This window comes from Anguilla rostrata, chromosome 17, assembly GCF_018555375.3.
Source record: "Anguilla rostrata isolate EN2019 chromosome 17, ASM1855537v3, whole genome shotgun sequence".
In the NCBI taxonomy this organism is placed as follows: Eukaryota; Metazoa; Chordata; class Actinopteri; order Anguilliformes; family Anguillidae; genus Anguilla; species Anguilla rostrata.
Genome location: NC_057949.1, coordinates 29,538,475 through 29,559,105, shown reverse-complemented (window position 1 = coordinate 29,559,105; position 20,631 = coordinate 29,538,475). Strand labels below are relative to the sequence as shown.

Here is a 20,631-nt window from a genome sequence, read left to right as displayed (position 1 = left end):
ATGCAAAATGCACACAATGCAAATCTATCGTCAACCAACAGTGTCTCCTCTGTCTGGAGGAGTTTTATGATGTCATCTGACCAAGCCAATCTGATCTCCAGACAAGGTAATAATTTGACGAGGACTTCTTTCATCTGTGGTGAAAGTTCCAGGGAAATATCTTATCTCTTCAGAGATACAGATATAACATATAATGCTCGGAAAGGTTATACAGGAAATTCACGCTGCGGTAGATTTTAATTCTTTTATATCTGGACGGTCAGTGACAGGGCAGTGTCTCTGTTGGAGAGTGACTGAACATAGCAGAGGCATCAGATCTGTTCTGCCAAGATAAAAATTTACGTCAATGGATATACTGTGTTTAGTCTGGACAGTTTATTTTATTGGTGCGGGCCTGCATGCAGTAAACTGGATAACGGAGCCATGTTCTGTACTACTAGCGGTCACGTTTGGAAAATCAAGCCGAGTCAATCAAGGAAAACACGCGCAGCTGTGCCAGGGAATGACATGCGAAATGGAAGCAGGGAAAGTCACCCGGGATAAGACATCACAGACCGGAATAACGATCGCTTATCGGAGCACGTGGGATCCGGAACACTGTCAGATTTTAACATGCAGCTCATAAGTATGGGCACATCTGCAGGGTGATTCAGATTAAAGTTTCTACCATTAGTAGCTTCTCGCATATGATAAGTGTGTGCATACATATGTGTGTGTAGAAGAGTGCGTTGTGCGTGTGTGTTATGAAGGTGAATCGACAACAGCAAATGCCATTAAACATTTGTACTCTGTCCTGTTGAGTATGAGTACATGTTTAATAATAACAACATACATATTCCAGGAACTTAGACGCCTTATGTTATGGTAAAACATTGCCTGCAAAGGAAACACAAAAGGTAAGAAAAACATAATATTCAATCGACACATAATTGAACAAGCACAAGAATTAATTGATCGGTTGCCTTTTTAATGGGAAACCACTTCCTCCTTTGATTTAGTAGATAGATTAGTTTATAATGTAGTTTTGAACAGACTCTTGAACTTGCTGAGCCAAATCAAAGTGATAGCCTGCGATTAGATAACGGAGTGAACTTCGCTCACGGTGGGAGGGACAGAGGGTCCACTGCTATGAGAAGCGAAGAGGTCAGCAATCTCACCCATACTGCAGAGGGGAGAGCAGCCTGAACTGAGCATCGCACGTCAGAACAGGCGGAATACTGCACCTCGCACTTCAAAGGGAAACCTGCTAACATCTCAGGTGTGTAGAACAGAGAAATGTCACTGCCACAGGTGTGTACAGAACATGAGCGACTGAGCTACAGGTGTGTACAGGACACTAATGATTGTGTTACAGGTGTGTACAGGACACTAGTGATTGTGTTACAGGGATGTACAGAACACTAGTGATTGTGCTACAGGGATGTACAGAACGCTAGTGATTGTGCTACAGGTGTGTACAGGACACCAGAAATTGTGGTACAGGTGTGTACAGAACACTAGAGATTGTGCTACAGGTGGTACATTAGGATACTAGATGTAGCACAGGTGTGTTACATTTGTAGTGATTATGTGCTACAGATGTGTACAGAACACTAGTGATTGTGCTACAGGTGTGTACAGAACACTAGTGATTGTGCTACAGGTGTGTACAGAACACTAGTGATTGTGCTACAGGTGTGTACAGGACACTAGTGATTGTGCTACAGGTGTGTACATTAGTGATTATGCTACAGATGTGTACAGAACACTAGTGATTGTGTTACAGGTTTGTTCAGGACACTAGTGATTGTGCTACAGGTGTGTACGACATAGTGATTGTGTACAGGTTTGTACAGACACATATGTTGTGTGTACATTAGTGTGTGACAGTTACAGAACACTAGTGATTGTGCTACAGTACATAGTGTTTGTACAGGGACACACAGTGATTGTGCTACAGGTTGTACAGACATAGTGATTATGTTACAGTGTGTACAGGACACAGTGATTGTGTACAGTTGACATAGGTTGTGCTACAGGTTACAACACTAGTGATTGTGCTACAGGTGTGTACATTAGTGATTATGCTACAGATGTGTACAGAACACTAGTGATTGTGCTACAGGGGTGTCCAGGACACTAGAGATTGTCCTACAGTAAGGGTGGAGGGAGATGTCACTATTTGTATTTGTATCTGTATTTGTTCAACCAAAAAATTTGTTTTCGGAAAAAAATTCGGAAGTGTGTGGAGTTTAAACAAAACTCAGAGATAGAGAGTATTTTAGGCGCACATCCAGAGTCAGTGCCAAGGGTATATTCAGAAGTATAGTGTGAATGATTGTGATATCATAAGAACACAGTGCTGGTTCCCAGGGATGCTGTGATTGGTGCATTAGGAGTGTGAGGTCACTGTGGATGCTCTGGATTGGACAGGCCATGCTGTGGACCGGGTGCCTCTGCCTCCTGATGGTGTCTCTTTGCGGGGGGGCCCCGCTGAAGGGGGCCACCAGGTCCCGCAACAAGCTGCTGCTCATCTCCTTCGACGGATTCCGGTGGGACTACGACCGAGACGTGGACACCCCCAACCTGGACGCCATGGCGCGGGACGGCGTGAAGGCGGCCTACGTGACTCCGCCCTTCATCACCATCACCAGCCCCACGCACTTCACCTTGCTCACAGGTAAGCGCCTAGCAGGGCGGGTACGCACCTGCTCCACCGCGCTGCTAGAACCAGGCAGCACCGGCCGGCTCGCTGGGCCTGGATAACTGCGTTTCTACAGAGTCACAGGAAATGACATCACACTCAGTGCTGGCTTCTGCCCAGAACTACCTCCACTTTATCTCCAGTCCAAGGCTAACATTTAACCCAAACGCTCCAGTATTTCTCCCTTCCATGTGTATTAACTGTTAGTCTGCGGACAGCAGAAGCAGTTGGAGCCAGGCAGCTGGCAGGGTAAGGGTTAGTGCCCCCCACTGGCAGGGTAAGGGTTAGCGCCCCCCACTAGCAGAGTTAGGGTTAGCGCCCCCCACTGGCAGGGTAAGGGATAGCGCCCCCCCACTGGCAGGGTAAGGGATAGCTGCCCCCGTTCACTGAAGCTCTCTTTCCTAAGGGCGATACGTAGAGAACCACGGCGTGATCCACAACATGTGGTTCAACACCAGCAGCCAGGAGAAGAAGCCGTACTACATGACCCAGTTTGTGAATGAGTGGTGGGACAACGGCAGCCTCCCCATCTGGATCACTGCTCAGAGACAGGTAACACGCGCTGTCACTCAAACCAGACAGGTAACACGCACTGCCACTCAAACCAGAGACAGGTAATACACTGTGTCACTCAAACCAGAGACAGGTAATACACTCTGTCACTCAAACCAGAGACAGGTAATACACTCTGTCACTCAAACCAGAGACAGGTAACACGCGCTGTCACTCAAACCAGAGACAGGTAACACGCGCTGTCACTCAAACCAGAGACAGGTAACACGCCTGTACTCAAACCAGAGACAGGTAACACACGCTGTCACTCAAACCGACAGGTTAACCTCACTTCCTGCAGCTCAGCTCAGAGACAGGTCGGGCGACTGGCCACTCAAACCAGAAGAAGGTGAAATACACTGTGGTCCACTCAGACCGAGACAGTATGACACCCCGCACTCAGACCAGAGACAGGTAATACACTCTGTCACTCAAACCAGAGACAGGTAACACGCGCTGTCACTCAAACCAGAGACAGGTAACACGCGCTGTCACTCAAACCAGAGACAGGTAACACGCGCTGTCACTCAAACCAGAGACAGGTAACACACGCTGTCACTCAAACCAGACAGGTAATACACTCTGTCACTCAGCTCAGAGACAGGTAACACGCGCTGTCACTCAAACCAGAGACAGGTAATACACTGTGTCACTCAGCTCAGAGATAGGTAATACACGCTGTCACTCAGCTCAGAGACAGGTAATACACACTGTCATTCAGCTCAGAGACAGGTAATATATGCTGTTATCCAGCCTGGGCACAGATAGGGTAAAAGCTGTCAGGGAGAGATAAGGTAGTATTTCATCATACTGCAGCAGCAGATTTGGTGCATCTTTCACTACCGCCCCCCCTCGCCCCCCTCGCCTCCCCCCCCCCAGGGTCTGAAGGCCGGCTCCCTGCACTTCCCCGGCACCGCCTCCAGCTACGAGGGCGAGCGGGCGCTGGTGGCCGAGGTGGAGCCGCGGTTCTACAACTACGCCAACGAGACGGCCTGGCGGGAGAACGTGGACAAGGTGATGGGGGCGTGGTTCGGCGGGCGGGACCTGGACTTCGTGTCCATGTACTTCGGGGAGCCGGACGCCACGGGGCACCGGCACGGGCCCGACTCGCCACAGCGGCGCGCCATGGTGCGCCAGGTGGACCGCACCGTGGGCTACATCCGCGACGCCGCCCGCCGCCACGGCCTGGCCGAGCGCCTGGACGTCATCATCACCGCCGACCACGGCATGCGGGCCGTGCTGCGAGACGGCCTGGTGCAGGAGATCATCCTGTCCCGCATCCCCGGCTTCTCCTTCCAGGACCTGTCCTTCCACCTGGTGGACTTCGGGCCCGTGGGCATGCTGCTGCCCAAGGAGGGCCGGCTGGAGAAGGTGTACAGCGCCCTGCAGGGGGGGCACCCCCACCTGCACGTCTACAAGCGGGAGGACATGCCCAGCCGCCTCCACTACGCCAAAAACGCCCGCATCCTGCCCCTCCTCCTCATCGCCGACCCCGGATACGTCATCAACGGGGTGCGTGACAACGTCCCACTACAGCTACAGGCCGTCCGGCTAAAAACACACAAGGGGGTATCACAAATACTGTCTAAACACACAAGGGGGTATCACAAATACTGTCTAAACACACAAGGGGGTATCACAAATACTGTCTAAACACACAAGGGGGTATCACAAATACTGTCTAAACACATAAGGGGGTATCACAAATACTGTCTAAACACACAAGGGGGTAGCACAAATACTGTCTAAACACACAAGGGGGTAGCACAAATGCTGTCCAAACACACAAGGGGGTATCACAAATACTGTCTAAACACACAAGGGGGTATCACAAATACTGTCTAAACACACAAGGGGGTATCACAAATACTGTCTAAACACACAAGGGGGTATCACAAATACTGTCTAAACACACAAGGGGGTATCACAAATACTGTCTAAACACACAAGGGGGTATCACAAATGCTGTCTAAACACACAAATGGGTATCACAAATACTGTCTAAATCAGCACTGGCTGACAAATCCAATATAAGAGACTTGTCCTGCATTATAAAAATGGTCCTGAACCTCTTATCTACTTATTACCCCTGTTATCAATGTGAGTGATACAAAGAAAAGCAATTAAAGAAAAGTTGCACAACTACAGCACACCAACTGGCCGTGTTGATGTGAGTCAGTGCCGGACTTGGCTAAGAGCCTTCCCAGACTGGCCAGTATGCATTTTTGCACTGCATATTTCTAAAGCGCTAATGCTAATTCTCCAGCTGTACCCCGAGTCTCAGATTATAAGAGGTCTAATGAGTCTGAGAGGAGCTTGGGGCTTTCTCTCACAAAGTCATCCATCAGCAGCCTCTGCCAGGCTCAGGAAATCTGCTTTTTACGCAGAACAGTTTCTGGAATCTACAGCGTCCACTGGAACCACAAATGTGTTTACAACAAGGTGTTGCCTATAACGGTCATCACCATTTTACTATTTTAATGACCAGGTGCGTTCATTCAAAACAAATCAGAAAGACTTACTGTATGTTGAACTCATACTGTGATTTCTGAACAATCTTTACACATTACTCATTTGTAATAAGCAAATATATATATGGTGTGAATCCATCTGAGTAAACTACCGAATGAATTAAAATCTCGTCGTAAGAACAGGATATCATTCAAAGTCATAATTACGTGTGCAGTGAGTGTATATTTAGTTTTTCTTTAGTTACTTGCGCCCTCTGCTGGCCAGTAGAAGTAACCCCAGTTACCAGCACTGACCACCCACAGACACTTGACCCTTTCAATAAGTTTAAAAAAAAAAAATGCTTTTTCAAAAATCTACATCAGTGTTCTAGAACTCCACTGCTTTCAGTCACCAGCAGTGATTGTGACATCAGCATTAGAATGTTCAGTTAAGACCATTCTAATCCCATATCTGTGATCTCACACATTAAAGGGTTTTTGTCCCTTAAGGGGACTTGGGATAAACTATGCAATTCTAGATAATTTTTTTTTTGTTTTTCACAGATTTGTTTAACTATTCTTTTCTTACAAAATATGTTAAAGGTGTTTATGACAAAGTTCAAGTTAATTGGAGATCTGTTTCAGTTGTATAATGAATGTGGGCTGGCCAGGTTGTGCCATGTGTGGCCAGGTTGTGCCATGTGTGGTGTAGATGAGAGCATGTGGCAAAGCTGGCGTGGAGCGGGCACATTCAGGGCGCTGAGCTCTGAGCTCTCATTGGTGCATTTTTGTCCCGCAGTTTGCCACCCTGCAGTTCAACAAGGGCGAGCACGGGTTCGACAACGAGGACATGGACATGAAGCCCTTCTTTCGGGCCGTGGGGCCGTCCTTCCGCCGGAACCTGGAGGTGGGGCCCTTTGAGACGGTCAACGTGTACCCACTCATGTGCCACCTGCTGGGCATCCAGCCCGAGCCCAACGACGGAACCCTGGACGCCACCCGCCACATGCTGGCATCCTACCAGCCCCCCACCAGCCCACCTGCAGGTGAGCTCCTACCAGCCCCCCCCAGCCCACCCGCAGGTGAGCTCCTACCCGCCCCCCCCCCAGCCCACCCACAGGTGAGCTCCTACCAGCCCCCCCCAGCCCACCCACAGGTGAGCTCCTACCAGTCCCCCCCCCCCCAGCCCACCCACAGGTGAGCTCCTACCAGCCCCCCCCCCCCAGCCCACCCGCAGGTGAGCTCCTACCAGCCCCCTCCCACGCCAAACACACCCACAGGTCAGCTCCTACCAGCCCCCCCCCCCCAAACACACCCACAGTTCAGCTCCTACCAGCCCCCCCCCCCAAACACACCCGCAGGTCAGCTCCTACCAGCCCCCCCCCCAAACACACCCGCAGGTCAGCTCCTACCAGCCCCCCCCCCACAACCACACCCACAGGTCAGCTCCTTTGAAAGTGATGCAATGGCCTCAGTTTAAGCAGCCCATATTTTGGAAAGAAAAACTGGACCAATTCATGACTAAACCAAGAGTAGCTGTGCTCAGTGCGTTCACTCTACCCCCCCCACTGCAACCCCACAACCCATAAAACCCACCCCCCCACCCCACGCCAATAAGTGTTCTGCAAAGTACCGAACAGGGATCTTTATTTGCAAACACAACTGTAAAAATTATAATGTAATCTTATCTTGGTCAGCTGATAACAGTGTGCACGTCCACACCTCACACGTGCCGCATTTACCTGCGAAGATCGGCAGGAAGGAGAGGACGCATTTCCTGACCGGAACGTGTTTTCCTGCCATTGTCTGTGTTTGCGTGTGCAGGCGCAGGGGAGAGCACCTTCCTGCCCAGCGTGGTCACGGGACTGCTCGCTGTGCTCGGGTTTCTGGCCATCGTGTTCCTGGCGACGGTGTCTCACTCGGCCTGCCGGAGGAGGAGAGCCAGTCAGAGGTAAACTAACGACGTCGCTGGCCCCCTCTCAAAACCGCACGGGAGAGTTCACACAGACCAGAGAATAACCCTAATACACTGCTGCAGAGCCCAGCTCACAAACACAACACACACATTAGCTACATTTACATCAGATCTGCCATAACCCTAACCTGCTCTAGCAGAGCCCAGCTCACAAACACAACACACACATTAGCTACATTTACATCAGATCTGCCATAACCCTAACCTGCTCTAGCAGAGCCCAGCTCACAAACACAACACACACATTAGCTACATTTACATCAGATCTGCCAGAACCCTAACCTGCTCTAGCAGAGCCCAGCTCACAAACACAACACACACATTGGCTACATTTACATCAGATCTGCTTAATTATGAATATCTGCAAGAGCAAGTGAGGGCAGCACTTTGTGGCTCAGAGTCAGAATCAGTCTAAATCTTATCTGATCAATAAAACTATTATTAAAAATCCTTTTTCGTAGAACTGCTGTAAGCTACAATTCCCAAAAAATATGATTATGTGCACAATATGAAAGAACTGTGAAATAATTATTTTATATTATTTTTAGAACTTACAGGCAACGTGCAGCTCTTTAAATTGCTTGTTAATTCAGCTGCACAGCAATCCCCTCAAGTCAGTGCAAGCAAGTTACATAATCCATTATCGCTACATAGCCAAGAATAATTATAATACAAGGTGTCAAAAGATTAATTTTTTTCTGAGCAGCAAAGTTGGTTTTTCTTTAAACCCTGGATGATGAGCCTTGTGTTTTTCACACAGTCATTACTTCCTCATCTCAAGTTATTCATTAGTGCTGGTTATGTAAAATGAGACTGGCGGGTCCAGATTTGGAGGTAATCAGTTCGATCCTTGAAATCCTGAGATAATTATCTTGCAGTTGTGATAAAAGCATGAAACATGGCCATAGGATGGGCTCATTTAAAGTGTTCAGGAGCACTGGTTATGGGGACCTGTGGTTATAAGTGGGTTTATGATCACAGGTCCCAATGCGGTTATGAATTGACGCTTATGACAGTGATACTGAAGAGCTGACTGGAGCATATCGCATCATAACACCCCGCCACCAGGACACAACCAGCACAAATAAAAGATATGTCATGAATTGCATGAGCTTGTACAGTGAAGTACTTATATTTATACAACGTGTGTCAGCAGCAGCAGATATAAATACAAGGTCAAACATTATCTGATGACACTTAAAGTATGAGGACATGCACTGAAAGGAAGCAAACTCCATCTGATCACTTATTGGTTAATATGGTTTCCATAGCAGCACAGTAGTACACCAGATGCCTACCTGAACAGAAACGCACCCAAAATAAAAAACACACAACACAGGTTAACGGGCGCTTTGGAGAGAGATTGGAGATCGGACAACTTCTGCAGCTTTGGTGGGCCCAGGTAATGCTGAACAGGGGTTTGCATTTTTAATTTTCAGAGGAGAGTTTACTCACCAGATACACACCCCCCAGCCACTGGCCTCAGGGAAAAAATAATAAAAGGACTTCTGAAGCTACAGGCATTGGACCAAACGTGTAATGACATCACTTCCTGTGTTTCAGCGTGCAGCAAAAAAAGATGGCCTTTGAAGAAAAAGAACCGGACACAAAACAGACAGCCATGTGAAGGACAGGGGAACGGGCAGATTCTCAGAAGGACATCCCAAAATGAGCCGGAGGATTTCACAGCGAGCGGCAACACGAACATCCCATAAACCTCACGAACACCTCCTGACCTCGCCACTACTGCCCTTTGCCTTTTCAGACACTCTTTACCCAAGAGGGTCATTTTATGCTTCATTATGTTGTATTCTTATTCAGTTTAGACATACATGTTGCTGGAGATTCCTACTATGAGAAATTAGTATTTGTAAGAATTTAGAAAATCTAATTATTACAAAGCATTTAAATTAGGTTCAGGGAGATGGCTCTTTTAACCCTCCTGTTATGTTGCGGGTCAAATTGACCCTTTTTAAAGTTTGAAAATCTAGGAAAAATACTTAAAATTATTTTTTCAGTATGAAACTTCTTCTACTGGCCTTAATTCGTGTAATCAACATTTTAAATGAAAATGGTTCATTTCATGTATTTGCAAACCCCCCCTGTATGGGGATTGACCCAGGAACATTTTTGCTGTACCTAAAAAATGAACAGAACAGGAGGGTTAAAAATAAATGCCTTACAACCTTTTGTCAGCCTCCAATTAAAAACTAATCAAAAGAAATATTCAAAAACCTACCTGAAAAAATGAGAATTTCCTCTCCAATTAACTGGCACACCTGTGCTTATGGTTTACATTTAAGGAATTTAAGTTCTCCATCAGTGTATAGTACCATTTACTTTATGATAGCAGCACTTTTTAATCTTTAGTGCCATCTTTAGTGTAAAAATATTGAGTATTCATATTTTATTAAATAAACATTTGCTTCATTGCCCAGAGGCAATGGTGTGGAGTGGGAGTGTTGCTTGATTGAAATTATTATCTAGCCCACTGTTCTCCATATTTTCTTTACAAAAAATTTTGTACGTTGTTTGTATACAAATGTAATTCATGAGTTTGTCCTCTCTAATGTGCAACGCCTGTATTTTACATCCAAAATACCAAATCTATTTTTTGTATGCCAAGACAATGTTTTTTTTTTTTTTTGGAGATGCCAGACATACATATTTTTTGATAGGGACTCTGTAAAAAGTTATATACAAATAAAATGCAATTGAACTGATTACCGTGCCAGATTGATTCAGTGGTATGTGCGTTAATAAAAATTTGGAAATGGGGCGGAGCCTTTTAAAAACAAAGTAGTAAAATAACTACTTCACTGACGTCATACGAAAAGACGGTCTCCGCAAAGGGACAATCTTGCCGCACGTGGTTTCTTTCCGCCCTCTTTTTCTTACCGTTTCATAAAAGGTTAGAAAATATTGGCTAAGAGCAGACATGGAGGAGTTGAGCGCTGTAGGAGAACAGGTTTTTGACGCCGAATGCATTCTCAATAAACGTCTGAAGAAGGTTAGAAATCGCCCGTTACTAAGTTTCTCGTCTAAAAATTTTACATCCTGGGGTTTTACTGATGGTTTCCATTTTTGTTTTTGCAGGGAAAGTTGGAGTATCTTGTGAAGTGGCGAGGATGGTCCTCCAAGTAAGTCCCAGCGCAGCTGCTAGAACAGGCTTAAACAATGAAAACAACAACAGCGTGTCGCTTGTTGCATGCTGTAGCCACCCCCAACAAGGAAACCCGACTTTCCTCTTCGAATAATGTATTATTATATACGAGCGCGATTGTTAGACGTTATGACGAAGTTTTACTTTGATGCAACAGATTGGAGTTTTGTGAGGATTTTTTGTTTTAAATGTGACGTGAACTGTGTAGCTACATATAGCCTACTATTACAGTCAACCAGTTAGTCGGTAGCTTGAAAACTCTCCAGTCGCATTACCTGGCCATATATTTCGTAATTTATTGCAGATTCTTAGCTAAGAGGAAAAAGCATTTTAGTCGATCCACTGGGTAAATTTCTAGTTAATAAGCTAACGTTAACACAAACTAATTTTAATTCGTAAAGGAAAGTTCAAAAAAAGACATTGCTTTCAATTTGCCAAGTTGTCTTTGTTACTGTAAATTGTTCAGAAACGCGCTAGCTGGTTAGATTAAGTTTATGTTCATAATTTTAACTTGCTAGCAAGTTGTAAAAAAAAAAGCTTTATCTAACGTTAGTTAGTTAGATTGGTTGTGTTGACTGTTCATTCTGTACATTAACTCAAAATGCGCTTTACTTAGGCAAAATCCAAAAGCATCTTCTTATTTTGATGGCTAACATTGTTGTCAATGAACAATAAAAGTAGCTTACTAGCTCGCTAGCTAGCTCGTGATCCAAATTGCCCCGCCAAACGCTGGCGGTGAGTAGATGCCCGCTGGTCCCGCACGCTCTCTCGGCCCAGTGCCTTCCCTTTCTCTGTCCTCTCACATTGTTTGCGTTAATCCCCCATCAATGAACATCCTGCCTGTCAATCAGAGCCGCTATTCACCCCCCAGTCCGCACCATTCACCCTTTCTGTGTTCCAGACAGATTGGAGCGGAGCGATTCAGCTGGCTAATCGATTAGCTGGGTTTAACGATTTTAATTCACCATTCAGCTTCTTAGAAGGTTTGCAGTATAGTTTATTTATCCATCACGCTATCTTGTTTGATACAGCATTCAGGTGACTACATTGAAACTGGGCTTGCACATTTTGCAATTGAAATTATTTGTCGGATACTTCAGTCGCGTTTTCTTTGTTTTCATGTACTTTTATGGTTTATTGTACGAATGCTATACGTTTCATCCGGAATTTCCAATAGTAAATATAATGACAATCGAAGTGGACCACAAGAATGTTAAGCAAATGTACTCATGGAAAAAATGGCTTTTCTGTGGTTTTTTAGTTAGCTCGGTTGAAATACCCTTGTGTCAGTGTGTGGGTTTAGTGAAAACCAGAGGTCTCTGATCCTACACCCACTTTTAAACAAAGACGATATCATCTTGCTACACCGCTTTCCCCTTGACGGGTGTGTGTGTTTTGTACCCATCACTGATGTTTTTAAAGTTTCAGATCCTACACTTTCAGAACTTTCCATTTGGCCAGTGAGCAGAATTACGCCAGCTTTACCTTTAAAGGCAAACCTGGGGAGGCATTGAAATGCAAACCATGCACACGTGACTAATTCACAGGTGTTAAGGACGTGAAATATGTTTTACCGGTCGCGGAATTTAAAGGTTTTCGTGGACGGCTTGTCTTGATTTCAGGCACAACAGTTGGGAGCCCCAGGAGAATCTCTTGGACCCACGGCTATTGGCTGCCTTCCACAAGAGGTGAGCTTTGATTGGATCACCTCCGCACCACCGATGAAGCTGTTCTCTCCTGTCCAACTGTACTCTGGCGCGTACCACAGTGTTCTGGCGTCTGGCAGCGATATAACTTGCTGATTTGGGAATTTGACTTTTAACCAGATAGCTGAGCGTTAGAATCACAGGCAGGCTTGTGTTTTACCTGGACTGCGTTGTTAAATATCTTCGTTTAAGCTTACTGTGCACATTTGTAAACTTGCATAACTGCTGTAAATCCTACTAGGTAATAAAAAGTTATTAGACTTAATTGGACTTGTTAGCCGCTAGAGTTGCAAATGCTGGACAATGCGTTCAGTTTATACTCAATTACGCGCCAAACAGTTACGCACTTTCAAAGATAGCTTAATTCATATTTAGTAGTAATAAAATACGAGGTGTAATGGTTTATTCCAAGGAAAACTAACTGTAACGTATAGCCTTACCACCTCCTTTTTGAAAGAAGGTTGGCCAACAAGAAAATAAAATTTAAAGCCATGTAAAATGGCCGAATAACCATTTTGTTTTGTATCAACATTAAAAACGACTGCCTGTCTACTTATCAGCTGTTGGCCATGCATTCTTCAAAGAGCAATAGCCTAATTTGTCATCTTTTATCAGACATACTTTGATTTCTTTCCTGCAACTCAGAACTCGCACATTTAATTATCTGTTTGAAAGTATTTTTCATAACCGAGTGCTCTAACAAATTGCTCTCTCAGAGGTTTACTGAAGAAGTTCCAAAATGCTCCAAGAGTTTAATCTGATCTTACTGGACCTCCCCCATGTGGAGTCATGAAATTCAAGAACTGAAAACACATTTCAAGTCTGGTACTGATCTGGGATAAAAAAAAGTTTTAAACTTAAGAGGGTCTGAGTATTTGTTGAACTGGGTCAGAAAGAATCTGTTGCAGAAGTGAGTCAAAACAGAGCATGAAAGCAGCAGGAAATGGATTTCATAAAAGCAACAGAAACTCGGGGTACTGACAGGAAACACGAAGGGGTTTTTTTTTTGTTGCCAGATTTGGGTGCATTTCTGTCGCATGTAAGAAGCAGAAACCAGAGTGTGCCAGCTCGTCGGTGAGCTTCACAAAACGTTGAGAGTTGGACGACTCTGCCCGACATTGCATTTATTTGACAGACTCTCCGTCTCTCGCAGAATTATCAGAAGCCGATCTGGCGCTGGTGCGGTAGTGAAAGTGGGTGTTATGATGGCGGTGTGGCGTCTTCTCTGAGGATAAGAGGCCTTGTTTCGTTCTGCCTGCTCTTCTCCAGAACAGAACCAATGTATAATTCCCAGGAAGTGGCAGCAGCCAAAGCATGTGTTGCTCTGGACGCTTCACCCGTAGCTCTGCTAAACACACGCGTCTGCTGTTGCCTTTCCAGGGAACAGGAAAAGGAACTTCTGTTCCGCAAGCGGGGGAAGAGGCCAAGAGGGAGACCGCGGAAAATTGTGGTGAGGATCTTTGACCAATATAGTATCTGTCGAAAGATGCGCAGAGTGAACGCTGTCCTTCATATAAATGCCTACAGCGGTGATTTTAAACAGATGTTGTTTTTGATCGTTTTTAGGAAACCGTTCCAGCAACTACAAAAATGAGCAGCTCCTCTTCTTCCTCCTCCTCGTCTTCTTCGTCTGGCTCCTCCTCATCCTCCTCTTCGTCGTCCTCCTCTTCCTCGGAGGAGGAGGAAGAGGAGGAGGGGGGCGGCGATCGGAAGGCCAAGCCGGTCCCCCGGCCTCGTGAGCTGCACCCGGTCCCGCAGAAGAAGGCCCAGATCGTGGTGGCCAAGCAGGAGCCGGTGAGGAAGAAGAGGGGCAGGAAGGCCCTGCCGCCGGAGCTGAAGGTGCTGAGGCAGCCCAAGGGCCCCCGCAGGCTCGCCCCCAAAGAGCCCCCCCCGGCGGAGCCCAAGGGGGGGGTGAAGAAGCCGCTGCAGCCGGCCAGCTTCACCTACACGGGGCTGGGCCGCAGCGCGGGGCGGGACGGCCTGGGGGGGCAGAACAGGGGCGCCTTCTCGCTGGGGGGCGCCCTCCGGGGCTCCCTCTCTGTGGCCGGCTCCGGCCGCTCCCCCACCCCCGCCCCCCCCCTCGGCCGGCCCGCTCAGGGCAGGGGCGCCCCGGACTTCAAACTTTCCGTCTCCGATGTCGGGGGGGGCGGGGGCCTGGACCTGAAAATGGCCGCTACCAAATCCCCGGGCGTGGCAGCGCTCAACCTGCACAGCGCCAAAGCGCCCCCGCCAGCCGGGGGTCCCGCCAACGGGCAGAGGAGGCAGGACGTCCCGGGACAGGCGCCGGCGTCGCAGCGGGCCGGCGGTGGCAAGCCGACGGGGACGGCGCTCTCGCCGCTGAAAGGCAGCTCCAGCCAGGCCCTCAGCCTGCAGGCCCTGAACCTGCAGAGCGTCAGCAAGCCCGCCCCCGGCCCCACCCCCGCCTCCCCCCCGGGGTCCAACCTGCGCAGCGCCGCCGCTCTGGGACGGAAGGCCGCCGGGGTCGGCCCGCGACAGGCGCAAAGGCCGCCCCCGTCCGGCGGCCCGCCGTCCCGGAAAGGCCCGGGGGGCGGGGAGCGCGGGGCCGAGGAGGCGGGGGAGCCGGGGGTGGGGGGGGACCGGCCGGCCAAGGGCCCGGGGGGGAGGGCGGACCGGAGCGGCGCGCAGAACAACGGCTCCTCCGCCGAGGGCGGGGCCCCCAAGGCGGGGCGGGAGCGCGCGTCCTCCAAAGACGGGGGCAAGCAGGGCATGAGCGCCGGCGAGGAGGCGTCCAGCTCGGACTCGGACCGCGACTCGCCCTTCCCCCCCAACGCCGCCGCCGCCAGCGCCGCCGCCCAGGACTGGAAGCCCCCCCGCAGCCTGATCGAGCACGTCTTCGTCACGGACGTCACCGCCAACCTCGTCACCGTCACCGTCAAGGAGTCCCCGACCAGCGTGGGCTTCTTCAACGTGCGGCATTACTGAGCGCTGCGGGGGGGGGCGGGGCGGGGCCGGCGCGGTCGCCGCGGGAACCTTTGAGGATGTAGATCAGCTGGTTTCAGGGACAACGCGGAGGGGCTCAGCAGCGGTGCTAATTTCTCTGCTTCTCCTCAGAGTTGGCCTCTATTCTGTAGAGACTCTGTTCTGTTGGTCTCTATTCAGTAGAGACTCCATTCTGTTGGTCTCTATTCTGTGGACTTTGACTCCTCAGTCTTTCATCTCAGAAAAGACAGCTCCTCCTCTTTTTTTTCTCCTTTTTTTTTGTACTTGCAGGTCAAACGGAGAAGTGAATTTTACTCTGGACTTTCATGGTTTTTAAGTCTGTCTGTACAGGGATGGGTTTCACGTCACAGCAGCACAAGGGAAAGACTGGGTCATCGGCTGCTGGAGGATTCACTCTCAGAACTATCACTACTGCTGTGGCTGTGACTCGGGTCACTGGGGGGGGGGGGGCGGGCAGAGACAGGGGCGAAATGCAGGTGATGCATTTTCAGTTTAACGCGGTTTGTACCAGAGTTGTACGGGCAAACATCCAAGCTGACATGTATATTTTTTAGATAGTTACCTCATTCCTAAGTAGCCCAGTTATAGACTTCTACTGAGCTCACTTCTCAGTAGTTCCTTACGGTGCGTAGAGGAGAACCTGAAACTTTGCAGAGTCCAAAGAATGTTCCGGAATATTTACTTTTATCGGTGCACAATTATTTTTAAAAACAAACACAAACCACTTTTCTGAGTATCAGAACAATAGGTAAAGCCATGTAATGTGAAATAACTGCCAACTGCCATCTCAGTTTTTAGGATTAAAACTTATTTGGTAATGCTGATTATTGTTCATCTTAATTTATTAGCAGGTTCATCTGAATCAAAAACCAGCGTTTACAGATTTCTGCATCCAGCCGACTTCCACAGCTTCTGCCCGTTTGTTGAAAGGTAGCTCGTTGGTCGTAGTCAGACTAATTATCGTGTTTCCATTTTCGTGCTTGGAGGCCACATTTCAGCACCTCGGGTGAATTCTCTCCTCTGCCTGTTGCGTTTACTCTTTTGTGAGAGTATTAGCTAGCTGGCTAGTTGTGTGGTAGCTGCATTCCCCTATTTTTCTGAATATCTGAATGTTAGGTTGACTTGCCGGCAAGCAAGTTGTTTTTAACCCTGGGACAGGGAGCCTGGTTTCAGGACACAAAGCTCTTTGTGAAACCATCACAGAGTCTTTGGTCTGTTTCTTCCCCTCCCCTCTGGCCACAGTGTGTGGAGAGTTAACACCGCAGCTCTAAATGTGCTCATCTGCCTGCAGCTCAACCTGAAGCCCAGCCTTCAATGTGGACGATCTCTCCACTGTTTCCTGAAATGATTTTGTACCATTTTATACAATGTATGATTTTACCATGATATTATTATTATTATTATTGTTGTTGTTATTATTAGAATCTGTAGATGATTTCTCTGAAGGTGTCACATTTTATTTTATACGATTCTGTACACGGCAGTGTCTTTGTCCAGGTTCATGAAGATGGTTTTAATCTTCTCATCTGAAGCTTTCTGTGAAGACGGACTGACCTAAGGGGCAGAACCTGTGTTTTTAAACTGTAAAGCAGTTTCGGAAAATGTCCCTTTGCGGTCTGCTTCTGATAATATGAAGGTGAAAGGAAACGGGAGGTAAGGTTGGCGGTGGCTTGAATGACGGGTAGCTGCTGTCCCCTGGGATGGGGGGGAAGAAGCAGGGGAGAAACGCCAGCTGCGTGCTGATTGGGTGGGTGAGTCTCTTGCTGATTGGGCGGGTGATTAGGATATTTGGATACTGTGCCTACAGTATAGTATTTTGATGAAACAGCGTCACTTGTGCAGATGATAAATTATAGCTTATACAGAAAAGGTCAGCTGATCAATGATACCAAAAAATGTGGCGGTTGGTTCTCTCTCTCTCTCTCTCTCCCTCTCCCTCTCTCTCTCTCCACTGTCATGGTATTTACCGCATGCTAAATGTGGCTGATGAATATCTGGAAGTATTAGTCACATACTGAGCGTTTGTTGAGTAACAAAAGCTCAGCCGGTTTAAATGTTGAAGGAGTAGGCAAAGAGCCAAATATGTACAATTACATATTTTTGTGGGTGAAAATCGGCACGGCAACATTCTCAGCTGTGGTCAGGACTGCAGCAGATCTGTTGAGCGTTGGCTGTGATTCTACGGGCTATAACAGAGATATTACGATGTTACGACCTGTTTGTTTTACTCTCGGCTCATTTTTGGGGTTTTCTTTGTTTTTTAACTTCAGCTCTGATGATGTGTGTCTGTGCCCAAACGTTCCAAACCTGTTTCTGTGACACACCGGATCTGTCGTGCAGGTGTTCCCTGGCAGGGAGGCCCGTAGGGTGATCCACGGCTGGCCTTAGGTCTGGAAAAGGAAAGAGGGTTTCAGTCCACAGAGTAACTCCCCACCTCACCGTGCAACAGCGCCCCCTCTGTCGCGGTGCTGAACTGCAGCCGGTCTGGCAGTCCTCCCGCGCGGCTCTGTGGGAGGACCGGGGGGGGTTTAGCGTGGTGGTGCGGTGAGTCGCGCGCGAGAAGTCTGCGCTCAGCCGGAGCGACGGACTGCAGCCGCCATCCGCTGCTCCAAATCCTGAGAGATTATTTTTAATAATTAAAAGAGAGAATGCAGGGTGTGGACTGGCTGACACGGAGAGGGGGCGGGGCTTACGGCAGGCTCACTCCTCGTGTGACGGACAGCTCGGCGGCTGACGCCCGTCAGCCGAGGCACTGACGTTAATCGGGAGGTGCCGATGGCGGTAATCGGTACCGCCATGCTGGGGATTTGGCGAAAGGCCCGGCCCTTCGGCGGGGCGAGGGCGGGCCTGTTCTGGCACGCAGAGGCGCGGCGAGGTTGTGTCGGGAGCTAGCGCAGTTTGAGCCGCTGGAGAGAACATGGCGGCTGTTGGGCACATGAGGATTAAAACGGCATCTTCCCCTCTTCGTCACCAGGGAAGTGAGTGATGTCATCAAAGAGCTCCTGAATCTACAGACACAGGAATTTTATGCGATTAACTGAGGGGGAAATTTGTGCGGAGGAAAATGCATCAAAAGAAAAAAAAAAAATCTGTCTTTGAAGTCTGTAAATTTCTATTGTGTTTATGAAAGGTTTTTTTTTTTACCTCGCCACTTATGAACAGTTGAGATTCGTGAGAATCTAATTTGTGTTTAAAAAATTTTTTTTTTTTAAAGCATGATAGATTGACAAGCTGCAGTGATGTTTTTCCCCCCGAGAATCAGTGCGGTGTCGTCCATGTTGAGCTGCCTGCACAGAAACGGCATTATGCTGCCTGCGTGTGTGTGCGACCCGGGCTGAATGGGAACACGCCGCCTCTCACAGAAAGAATGGAGCACTGTGATGGAGTCGTGCTCATCTGTGGCCTTTAAATCGCTTTCATTACAGGGGGACACTAGCCTTTGTTTTAAGAGACTGAGGAGAGATGGATTAAGAATGATACACTTACGGTCTAGCTGTCGTCATAGTAATCTCTGTTTTGCCACTTGCGTCTGTGAACCAGAGAATGAACCTGCAGGAGATCAGTGTTTGGTCCCTCTCTGTGCTGTTTGTTAGGTGTTCTAAGCCCGTTCTCTCCAAACGGGGCCACAAATCCATAACCACCCGGAGTCTTCACAAGTTCGTTTTAGCTGTGAGTCCAGATCGACGGAAAACAGGGAAACGCCTTGTTTTTTAAATGAAGTGAACTTTGGGATGACAGACTGTGTTCTCTTGGCGCTGATTTGTTAATAAGAAATGCAATTGATGGTGCAGGTGTATTTGCTTCATGCAAAATTTCCAGTCCGTGACTTTTTTTTTTGTTAAACCAGATTGTTTTTTTTTCTTTTCTCGTAGTCTGGAATTCTAAATTGTGTTTGCAGGTTAATCCCCAAACTGTGGGAGAGGTTTTATTTTACAGCGCTGTGGTTTGAGTCTGCTTAACTGTGCTGCTGGAAATCTGCGCCTGTGTTGACCTGGACTGCTCTTATGTGCCCAGAGCCTGGGAACTGCTCTGCGTAAAACCCGGAACCCTCCCAAATCTGGAACATGGACTGAAGTTAGAAGAGCTGTTCTGGGTTTTACGCAGTGCAGGTATCCGGCTAACTCAGTAATCCTGCTCTGTGATACAGGGTTTTACTCAGTGCAGTTATCCAGCTAACTCCCTGATCCTGCTTTGTGAAACACCCCCCTGAGGTTCAGAATCGGAGGGATTTATTTAAGTTACTCCGGGGGGGTTTATCTTTCAGCAATTTAATTTAGTCAATTTTCTCTTTTCTTTTTTTTTTTTTTACTCATTTCAATGGCGGCCAAACTTGTGATGATGTAACACTGATCACAAATGTACTGCATGTTTACATTTTTTACTCAAGCGGAGGGAAACGGGCCTTAACAGTGTTAGACTGAACTGCTCTACACCATTAGACTGAAAACCTATAATGACCAGCTATTTATTTAAAATCTGATTGTAGGAATGTGATTCATATCTTCTTTTTTATTTTTATTTTTATTACCGTGCCAGGGTTAATTTTTCTAAATTAATCTTAATAAATAACACTTTCATAATTCTCTGTCCTCCTGTGTTTTGGGAATGGGTGTGTTAACTGAACACCACACACAGCTGAGCGAAGGAAAAGCCACATTCCGTGCTGTGCTCAGCACGTTTCAGTAAGAGCGGTGAAAGTATGCCTGCTCAGAAATGCCATATCCATTATACAACTCATTCTGCTTTAAGTGAAACATCGGCATACTACGATTACATTTTTTTGCAAATTGAAGCAAAAGTAATTTTACAACTTTGCTGGTAATTTTTGACAAACTATTAGCAGTTCACCAATACAAACATTTTCTCCAATTAAATGTAAACCAATGAATGTTTACATTAGTCAATGATCTTGGTTGTAGTTTTTGAACTGGTCTGCAGGTTATGCATATGTCACCACCCCAGGAGTGACATGAGCAAAGACTTTGTATTTATTATTAGAGTTATGAGGGCTGGGGCAGTTCAGCCATTGTGGAGATAAAAATGTTTATGTAAGTCCTTGCTTCTATTTTGGCAAAGAAGCAAAAAATATTCCCCAAATGAAGACCAAGTGAAATGTTCAACCACATGAAAACAAGAAAAAA

The 20,631-nt window shown here is 47.4% G+C and overlaps 2 protein-coding genes across 5 annotated transcripts; both read left to right on the top strand.

The window, feature by feature from the left end:
* Positions 1 to 884: 884 nt before the first annotated feature.
* Positions 885 to 9,597, top strand: LOC135243122 (ectonucleotide pyrophosphatase/phosphodiesterase family member 7-like). 3 transcript variants are annotated; one of them, XM_064314685.1, is made up of 7 exons: positions 885 to 1,258; positions 2,376 to 2,659; positions 3,090 to 3,235; positions 4,115 to 4,747; positions 6,485 to 6,731; positions 7,510 to 7,636; positions 9,224 to 9,597. In XM_064314685.1, exons 2-7 carry the CDS (start codon positions 2,395 to 2,397, stop codon positions 9,285 to 9,287), a joined length of 1,482 nt encoding a protein of 493 aa, XP_064170755.1. In that variant the 5' UTR covers positions 885 to 1,258; positions 2,376 to 2,394; the 3' UTR covers positions 9,288 to 9,597. The 3 variants fall into 3 exon arrangements, with proteins under 3 accessions (XP_064170755.1, XP_064170756.1, XP_064170757.1); XM_064314686.1 differs by having other exon boundaries at positions 2,353 to 2,659; XM_064314687.1 differs by having other exon boundaries at positions 890 to 1,258; positions 2,413 to 2,659.
* A 933-nt stretch (positions 9,598 to 10,530) lies between these two features.
* On the top strand, positions 10,531 to 20,070 carry cbx2 (chromobox homolog 2 (Drosophila Pc class)). Of its 2 annotated transcripts, XR_010326566.1 has the most exons (6): positions 10,531 to 10,670; positions 10,757 to 10,800; positions 12,446 to 12,511; positions 13,910 to 13,979; positions 14,096 to 19,599; positions 19,655 to 20,070. XR_010326566.1 is itself a non-coding variant. In XM_064314684.1 (5 exons), the coding sequence occupies exons 1-5, from the start codon at positions 10,599 to 10,601 to the stop codon at positions 15,470 to 15,472; spliced, it is 1,629 nt and encodes a 542-aa protein (XP_064170754.1). In that variant the 5' UTR covers positions 10,531 to 10,598; the 3' UTR covers positions 15,473 to 20,070. The 2 variants fall into 2 exon arrangements, 1 of the variants encoding a protein (XP_064170754.1); XM_064314684.1 differs by having other exon boundaries at positions 14,096 to 20,070.
* The last annotated feature ends 561 nt before the right edge of the window (positions 20,071 to 20,631 follow it).

Excerpts from the sequence above, each read along its gene's own strand:
- LOC135243122 (XM_064314685.1), top strand. The coding sequence starts at position 2,395 with ATGCTCTGGATTGGACAGGCCATGCTGTGGACCGGGTGCCTCTGCCTC. Across the intron at positions 2,660-3,089 it reads GCACTTCACCTTGCTCACAG|GGCGATACGTAGAGAACCAC; the intron begins GTAAGCGCCTAG and ends CTCTTTCCTAAG. Across the intron at positions 6,732-7,509 it reads CCCCACCAGCCCACCTGCAG|GCGCAGGGGAGAGCACCTTC; the intron begins GTGAGCTCCTAC and ends TTGCGTGTGCAG.
- cbx2 (XM_064314684.1), top strand. The coding sequence starts at position 10,599 with ATGGAGGAGTTGAGCGCTGTAGGAGAACAGGTTTTTGACGCCGAATGC. Across the intron at positions 10,671-10,756 it reads TCAATAAACGTCTGAAGAAG|GGAAAGTTGGAGTATCTTGT; the intron begins GTTAGAAATCGC and ends TTGTTTTTGCAG. Across the intron at positions 10,801-12,445 it reads TGGCGAGGATGGTCCTCCAA|GCACAACAGTTGGGAGCCCC; the intron begins GTAAGTCCCAGC and ends TCTTGATTTCAG.